At 34.9% G+C, this 9,069-nt stretch overlaps 1 protein-coding gene across 1 annotated transcript; it reads right to left on the bottom strand.

Annotated features, from left to right (window-relative positions):
* Nucleotides 1-1,237: 1,237 nt before the first annotated feature.
* Nucleotides 1,238-4,317, bottom strand: LOC149383977 (RNA-binding (RRM/RBD/RNP motifs) family protein). Its single transcript, XM_089629138.1, has 4 exons — nt 3,985-4,317; nt 3,455-3,523; nt 3,285-3,391; nt 1,238-1,489 (listed from the first exon to the last, which is right to left on the bottom strand). Exons 1-4 carry the CDS (start codon nt 4,217-4,219, stop codon nt 1,400-1,402), a joined length of 501 nt encoding a protein of 166 aa, XP_089485264.1. The 5' UTR covers nt 4,220-4,317; the 3' UTR covers nt 1,238-1,399.
* Between the last annotated feature and the right edge of the window lie 4,752 nt (nt 4,318-9,069).

Genomic DNA, 9,069 nt, shown 5'->3' with positions numbered 1-9,069 from the left:
TAGATTGGAGAATCATTCGTAGTGCCCTTCTTGGGTTTGAATCTCGTTGTTTGAGATAGTTATAGACTCGTCTTCTAGTTTTAGTAGTTGTAATTTATGTTGGAAGTCTAGAGTGTCGAATGGTTTGGCTCATGCTTTTATGTCAATGGGCAAATCCATGTGATATTTCTGGTTTTTGTCCGATGAGGAATCTCTCGCCCCTTCTGCGAGAGGCTATTATGGCGGATGGCGAGTTGTTATGAGATGTATAGGGGTACTCTTTCCTCGCCGTCGCACATGTTTGGGGGCGGTGAGGTTTTGATGAGGCCTCATTTTTCTTAAAAAAAAAATCTTCAAAATCAACTAAAGCAGATTTTTACAATTCTATTAATAAATGAATTGTAAAAAAACTGTAATACCCTTAATAAAACTAGTCACAAAAATTCGAGAAATTGTGACCGATTTATAATGAATTATCCAATTTTTATGACTAGTCGATCACGAATTATAGATTATTAATAACTGATTAATCACGAATACCTGAACATTGTGATGGATTGGTCACAAAATCTTAAATTTCGTCATCGATTTCATCAATGGTATTACAATCTTTTCACAACTCATTTATAAATAGATTCATAAATTTTTGCTTTATGGTTAATTTTAGTAATATTCATGTAAATTTCCCAAGGTAAAAAAAAAGAGACTAGTTTTAAGTTGTTTCAACTAAGCTTAGTAGTTTTGAGCTTTTTAAATTCAACAACACAAAATGAAAATTTAAAATAAAACTCATCCGCAAAGAAACACACTAGAAAACAAATATTATGAATGTAAATAGTAAGTCTGCTTAATATGCATATATTACGTATTTGTTAATATTGAAAATATACAAAATAGTCATTTGAATTTAATTGATTAACAAAATAGTCAAAATCTTAAGTTTTCACTAAAATAAAATTACGGTGTCAAAAATTTGTTGAATACTGTGATTAATTTTTTTGACAATTTACACAGATAATTTATCACTGCTAATTTTTTTTAAATATAGGGTCTAATAAGTTACTGAAGCACGGTACATGCATATCTTGGCTAATCATTAATTTTAGATAAATCTTAATTATTTTATGAATCCATTACTTTCAGTTAGCTATTTAACTAAAAAATATATATATATATATTTAATTACAACCTTTTTTTAGTGTGTCTTCCAAAATATTATACCGGCTTAACACAGTTCATGGATTTCGAATCAAAACAATGAAACAAAAAGACGGAAATAAGATATATTTTTAATTTTTTATAAAGACCCGAAAAAGACGGTCACATATCTTACAACACCTACAGAGACATAAAATAAGCTTAGCCCTAGTAATCAAAAGAGAGAACAATAAATGAGATCGGACAAGAATGGCGTCGCTCTTCAATATCGCCTCGAGTTTGGGTTAGGGCTCTGTCGAAGCTGCGATTTGGGTTTCGCCACTTCCACAAATATTACTCTCCCATCCAGAAACTGAAATTGTGTCCAAAGGGTCTTAGAACACTTCATGACTTGAAAATGTTATTCCAAATATGCAAGTGAATAAGAGAAAAAAATTATACAAAATAGCGAATTTAAAGTAAGGGCAATTAGGCCGATAGTCTTATAGTTCACCCTCCTTTTAAAAAATAGCTAAAATTTCATTTTATTAAGAAAACAACTTACCAGGCCGAAATAAATTAAATTAACTGATTTAGTTAATTTAATTTACTTCGGTCTGGTAGACTATTTTTCTAATAAAATGAAATTTTGGTTAAAATCTTAAAAGAAGTTAAAAGATTGGGTAGTTGTAAGTTGTAACACATTCTTCTTTAAAGTAATTGGATGAGAAAAATAGCCAATATTTTAAGTTTTCTACATGATAACAAAGATCTTCAATTATTAGAAAAATAACGAAGTTTGACAAAATCTATAAATTTTAAGTCATTATAAGACTTGACTATGTATACAATACATAAGGTATCTGCCTGCCTCTGTACATAAATTTATTGATATTGTTATAAAATTTTTTGACACTTGATACTGGTATATTTTTATATATTTTTCTGTTTTACTAATTTTAGAAAACTTGGACTAACCGCAGATTTATAAGTTTTAATTAGCTATTCTAGAAGACTCTTAGCAAGCCAAAGTATGGCTTAACAAACATATAAGGAATATTAACATTAGAGTGTCTATTTAAAGCCATTAACTTAATACAAGCTTGTTGCAAGGAGATGATATATCTCTAAAGTTTGGCTTGCTTTTGGGGAATTGTATAGTCCCACACGGCTTCAGTAAGGTTTATATTTATATATATTCAATCCATGTGCTCAATTTGGATGGGTTGAATGGAAAGGAAAATAAAGAGAGTGACCAAAATTTCACTACAATTAAGAGTACTTGGTTGTCATGGTCAAGGGTTTTTATGTTCTTTTTTTTATCGTGTTCTTAATCTGTCTTTGGCTGTTTTGTTTGTTCTTGTTTTTTTTTTCTTCTTCTTCTTCTCTTGATAATTCTTGATTTCTCTCCCTCCAGCCATATGATCATTGTTCAGAAAACTCTTCTACATACTAGATTATGAACATTGTTCAGTTTCTGTCTTTTCAAAGTAAAATCATGTGCAAACTCACCATTTAGTTTGATACTAAATTATTCCAGGGTCAGAAGTGAATAACAATAAAGTTAGAAAGAAAACACGGATTTTACCTGGTAATAAACATTTCTGGTAGATTTTAACTATTTTGTTATTTTAGTTCTAAAATATCAAAACAAGTAAATTGTCTGTTCCATCTGCGGTTAGTTCCAGGTTCGAGTCCCGGGTAATTATTTAATCGGAAAGACATAAAACAAAGTCCGGGAGGTAAGGGAAAACGTTTACTTGGATGAAGAGTGTTTTACTTTTATATTTTTATTATTACATATCAAACGGGTAAAATTCGCGTAAAGGGTAATATTTACTTAAACTCGAATGCCGTTAGTAAGAACGATTTGGCCTTTGACGGACTAGATCGGATAACCCTATAAAACCGGTAGCTAGATTAGATCGGTGAAACATACATCTTTCTTTTTCGGTAACATTTCTAGTTCTAGAGTAGCTATAAATTCTAGCATATAAGTTACACTCATGGCTGTGTTCTGTTGAGAAATTTTTTAGACTGTTAAGAATCTTTAATCAAGTTCATTGACTAGTCCTCTTGTGTATAATAACCAACTAGTTTTGAGGTGAGGCTACGAGAAAACCGGTAAGGAAAAAAAAATCATGAATTTGGGAGTAAAAAAGAAATACCTTTCCGTGCATTCCCTCGATAGCACTTTGAGATTCCTCCTCCGTTGCGTAATGGAGGAACGCGAATCCTCTCGGCCTTTTCGCCACCCGATCCATCACCAAATTCACTGTTTCACAAGTTTCCCATGGTAAATAGTAACAAAATTTTTTACAGCTAACTCAATTCTCACCTTCTACAAGTTGTCCGAATTTCTCGAAAGCATTTCGTAAGCCGTCTTCGGTTGTACGAAACGACAGCCCTGCACGGCGAAAAAAAAAAAAAAAAAAAAAAATGAAATGAACTATTTGGTCCGATTCTGAATTTTTCGGTTTTTAGATTTTTGGACCAATAACCATACTGGTTTAGTCCAAAACGGAAATTTGCTTATCAAAAAACTAAACTGATCCAAAAACAAAACTAACAACACTTGAACAAAACCGACTTTCTCTGTTCATCACCTAACAAGACTTGGAATGTTTCCACTACTAAGAGGGCTTCTCATGTACAGCGCAGAAAAAAAGTGAGTATAATTGATTGAAACAACTATTTCGGTTTGATTGCCATATAAAACTAAGGGAATCATATCCACTGGCTTTATGTCTTTTTTTTTTTTCCTTTTCCCTGGGAGAAGATAAATAAAAAAATTGGGCAAATATTTAGAATTAAACATGATAGATATAACTTAGAAAAGAAGAAGAAGAAGAAGAAGAATGAACTAACCACTAACGTAAAGCTTGGTAGAAGATTTTGGAGTTGAAGTTGAAAAAGAAGAAGAAGGCGAAGAAGAGGCTTCAATATAAGCAATTGAAGACTTTTTGGGAGCGATTTGGTGTTGAAGGCTTCTATTGCCGTAGCTTTGTCTTTTCTGTCTTTGCTGATCGGAAGATGAGACAAAGGCGACACGGTTGGTTGGAACGCCATTGAAAGTGAAACCAAACACGAGTTTAGCTTCCATTTCTGTGTCGGAGGAGTGAGAAGCGAATGACACTCCAAAACTCGCTCGATTGTAATGTTATTGATGATGCACTATATGCAAAATAGTGGGCCATCTGATAATCATATATCATACAACCAACCGAGCTTAATAAATTGAAAATTATAAATGTTTTTTTAGCAAATTACTTTTGGGAAATTGCTCTAAATATGAGTAAATCAGATGCTTTTTATTTTTTTGGACTTTTTTTCAAAAAGATCACAAATATGACTTATGAATTTAAAATGAATTATGTAATTACAATTTTATCCTTACTTTTACTTTTTAATTACAATTTCTTATATTTCATTTAATATATTTTTTTTTTCCTTTTACTCTGACTATACTTCATCTCTCTCTCCACCATTTTTCTCCTCTTCTTTTTCTTCGATCTTTTTCTGGCGAAGCATCCGGAAAAGACTTGACCCGCGTCTGCCTCCCCGTCTTCTTCAAGAGCCCATCTCCTCCCTCCAGAAATGCTGCGAAGACATGGAATACTCTTATCTTCTCGATCGCGCTTATCACTCTGGAAAAGCGGTACACGCTCTAAAACACGGCTTTCTAATATTAATGAGAAGAATGTCTTTTGAATGGGAGAGACACTGGTTTATGGGTTTTTTTTTCTTGAAGAGAGCGCTGAACGTTGCTGCGTTTGCGGTGTCGGCTTATGGTTCGTCGGAAGGTCAGCACTGCAAGCCATTTAACCCGATGGAACAAGGTCTGGTTGTGTGGGTAGTATACAGCTATACTGTGTTGCTTCATATTTTTATAATGTGCTATATCATGCCATTGATTGATCTCTCTTGCAGGTTTTTTTTTGTTTTTTTTTATCGAAAGAACTAGCTAAACTCAGATAGTTCTGTATAACTGTTTCATTACCATATGTTTTGACAAAAATAAATATCATTAGCCTACATGTATTTTGACTTACCATGTATTTTTTCAATTATTTCATCATGATCTTCTAAGTAAGTAGAGTTTGACATACCATGTATTTTTTCAATTCTTTTATTTTTATATTTATAACAATAAAAGAGAGATTCCTCATTAAATTTCATCAAAGTATCCAATTTCGTGATTGAAAAATCACGAAATCCCCATTTTTCGTGACAGGAAAGTCACGCAATCCTCAGTTTTCGTGATAGGAAAGTCACGCAACCCTCATTTTTCGTGACAGCTAAGTCACGAAATCCCCATTTTTCGTGACATAGAAGTCACGAAATTCTAATTTTTCGTGGCATACAGGTAACGAATTCCCATTTTCCGTGACATAGAAGTCACGAATTTCTTTTTTTTTCGTGACAAAGATGTCACGAATTCTCACTCAATTACGTGAAACATGCTCTCTTTTGCTCTTTTGATCTCGTTTTGTCCTCATAAACTTGCTTCTAGTCTGTTAAATGAGTTGATTTGGAGGACTAAAAACGCATAATACATGTGTTATCAATAAATCCTCACATTAAGGAGAAGTTGGAGGGGAAAACGACATGCCAGACGACATGACAGTAAATCTCATTTACCTATGTTTAGACTACTTGACACTTTGTCCCATTAATTTGAAATGATGAAATGGGACAAATAAATTTATGTCAACGACACTTCACAATACAAGATACATAAGCTCCTCAATATCTTCTAGATAAGTAGAGCTTGACTAACTACGTATTTTTTCAAATTTTTTATTTTTATATTTATAACAAATATTGGTCACCTAAGACGTATTTAATAAAATAAAAGAGAGATTTGTCATTAAATTCCATCAAAGTATCCCATTTCGTGACTGGTCTGTCACGAAAACGTACTGTTTCGTGACTTAAAGAGCGTTGTTTCGTGACAGATAAGTCACGAAATCCCAATATTTTGTGACGTATAAGTCACGAATTTCCTTTTTTTCGTGACAAAGATGTCACGAATTCCCACTCAATTACGTGAAACATGCTCTTTTGATCTCGTTTTGTCCTCATAAACTTCCTTCTAGGCTCTTTTGCTCTTTATAAAAAAATTTGTCTGTTTTATTAATCATTTATTTGTGCACTTTATTATTTTCATGGAAATTAAATCGAACTAATTTCATAAAAATAAAAAAATTTGTCTGTTTTATTAATCATTTATTTGTGCACTTTATTATTTTCATGGAAATTAAATCGAACTAATTTCATAAAAATAAAAAATGTGTCTATTTTATTAATTATTTATGTGTGTACTTTATTATTTTCATGAAAATTAACACAAAATTATTTTAAAAAATAAAAAATGTTACTATTTTATTAATTATATATTAAAAACTAAGATGACCGGATTTCTTCATTTACCTTGCCTCCACGTCACCTTCCTCACTTACCTTGCCTCCACGTCACCTTCCTCTTCATTTCTTCATTGACCGAGTTTAACCAGAAGAGAGAGAGAGAGAGAGAGAGGAGAGAGAGAGAGAGAGAGTGAGAGCGAGCGAAAAAAAAAACGTCCAACTTCCTTAACCAAACCGTCTCGATTTGTTTTTCAAACTCCATAATCTCACTCATTTCGTCACTCTCGTCCATTCTTCGCCCAAGAAATGAAGAAAAAGAACAGGTCGCCGACCAAACGCCCCCCAAAAGTTCCAAAACCTAACCCTAAAAAGAGGAGTCTTCCTCAATCATCGGCTGAAACTCCACCTCCAGTGACGCATGCATCCCCGCGTCGGAGTCCACGCGTGACTTTTGGCTCGGAGTCAGCAATGCAAAACTCCCCGGCGAAGAAATAGAAGAAGGTTCTTGCGCCGCCGAAGAAGAAGAGGAAGGTGGTTCTTGAGTCGCCTTCAAATTCTGACTCCTCTGTTCCTTGTACATCCGAGAGACCTCACAAGGTGAGTTTTTTTACTTGCAATTGGTGGTTTCAGTTTTTTGGTTGCTTAAATTTTTTATTTCGTGACAAAAATGAAAACTTTTGGGTTTGCATGTTAATTTTGTGTTGATTATGTGTGGATTTTGTGTTGATTCATGGGTTTGCATGTTTATTGTGTGTTTCATGTAACTGTTAGTTTGACAAAAGTGTTCATTTTTTATGTTATTGGGGATTATGTGTGTATTTTGTAAGAAAATTAGATTTTTCTAGGCTTGCTCATATTAGATGTAGGTTCTGTGAATTGTTTTGTGTCACACATTTCTGGGTATCGTGATAATTGTGTCATGAAATTTATGGATTTCTGTGACAATTGTGTCACGAAATATCTGGGTTTCGTGACACCTATGTGACGAAATTTCTGGGTATCGTGACAACTATATCACGAATTTCTGGGTATCGTGACAACTATGTCACGATACCCTGAAATTCGTGATACAATTGTAGCGAAACCCATAAATTTCGTGACATAGGTGTCACGAAACCCTAAAAATGTCGTGACACAATTATCACGAAACGCAGAAGTTTCGTGACACAAGAGTCACGAAACCCAGAAATTTCGTGACACAATTGTCACGAAAACCACAATGTTTATGTGTTTAATGTTCCAACTCATATGTGTTTAATGTTTTAACTTTTATGTGTTTAATGTTGTAATTTTTAGGGCTTCATACGAAGGATAAAAGAAGATGAAATAGAGTCAGGCTACTCGTTCAACTTCCATGGGAACTTGGACGATTTCGAAAAGGAGACCGGCATGACCGCCAACCAAAAAGACTTATTCAAAAAGACGTGTTTTGGGCAGTTTCTAGACATGCCCTTGATAACAAAATCATCCAGAATAATAAGTCATTTGGTGTTGAGATCTGGTTATTATGATGAGGCCGGTGCATCTAACGATTCTCTGGTCATGGAGATTGGTGGAAGACCCCGCGAGTTCACCAAAGAGCACTTTTCCCTGATCACAGGGTTAAGATTCAGCGAAAACTACGCAGAACAACCACGGTACGCTAATGTGGTTGAGGGAGGGCTATACAATGTCACCTTCTGTAATGGTGCTCTTTGCCGGAAAAGGGCCAACATTGGTGCAGTCCTTGAGAGTAGCCAGGAATGGCCAGATGAGAGGAGGGTGAGACTACTCGTCCTCCACTTTCTGTACAATGTTCTCTTGGCGGCCGAGAAGACCGTCAACCTCCCCTGCGATAGCTACATCAAGATGGTGGATGACCCGGTTGTTTTCAACAACTACCCATGGGGAGACGTCGCCTGGAACTTCTTTCTAGGTTCTATCGTGGGCTTTGTGAGCAAGGCCAAGACCATCAAGGAGGGTAAGAACCCAAAACTCCACCTGCCGGGTTTCGTGCTCCCACTCCAGATATGGGGTTACGAGTGCATCCCACGATTCGTGGAGCTGGAGTTTGCCTCAATACTCGTTGCCGACGCAACGCCGCTGATGAGGCGTTGGGCTACTAAATCAGGGAAGGTCTTGGAGTCCCAACTACAAAAGATTCGATTCCAAGAGGTATGAATATGATTGATAAGAATATGTACATTTAATTAAATTTTAATCTCTTACTTATAAGAACATGCAAATTTAATTAACTTCGGACCTCTTCCAGATCGAATTCAAGCCGATCGGTGGTGAGGTAGAGTCTGCGAAAACTGCGAGGACTGTTGTGAGCCCCTCTGAGAAGAGGGGGAAGAAAAAAAAGAAGACATTGTTACCACAGCATCATCATCAATTGAGGTAATGGTTTCTTAAGTAAAGTAAATTCGTGACAGTAAAGTCACGAAATCAAGTAAGTCACGAATTCGTGACATGTAAGTCACGAATTCCAATATTTTGGTGACATAACAGTCACGAAAAGTAAAGTAAATTCGTGACAGTAAAGTCACAAAATCAATTATATTCGTGACATGTAAGTCACGAATTCCAATATTTTGGTGACATAACA

The sequence above is a fragment of the Urtica dioica genome, chromosome 10 (assembly GCF_054948205.1).
Source record: "Urtica dioica subsp. dioica isolate 48M chromosome 10, U.dioica_male_clone48M_v1_H2, whole genome shotgun sequence".
Lineage (NCBI taxonomy): Eukaryota > Viridiplantae > Streptophyta > Magnoliopsida > Rosales > Urticaceae > Urtica > Urtica dioica.
The sequence above is the reverse complement of the archived record's forward strand: the minus strand, read 5'-3'. Positions and strand labels throughout refer to the sequence as shown.

What these genes read in the sequence shown, in the direction of transcription:
- LOC149383977 (XM_089629138.1), bottom strand. Translation starts at nt 4,219, where the DNA reads ATGGAAGCTAAACTCGTGTTTGGTTTCACTTTCAATGGCGTTCCAACC. An exon ending in ATTCGGACAACTTGTAGAAG is followed by an intron (nt 3,392 to 3,454) that starts GTGAGAATTGAG and finishes CTTGTGAAACAG; the next exon opens with TGAATTTGGTGATGGATCGG. An exon ending in TCGAGGGAATGCACGGAAAG is followed by an intron (nt 1,490 to 3,284) that starts GTATTTCTTTTT and finishes ACACAATTTCAG; the next exon opens with TTTCTGGATGGGAGAGTAAT.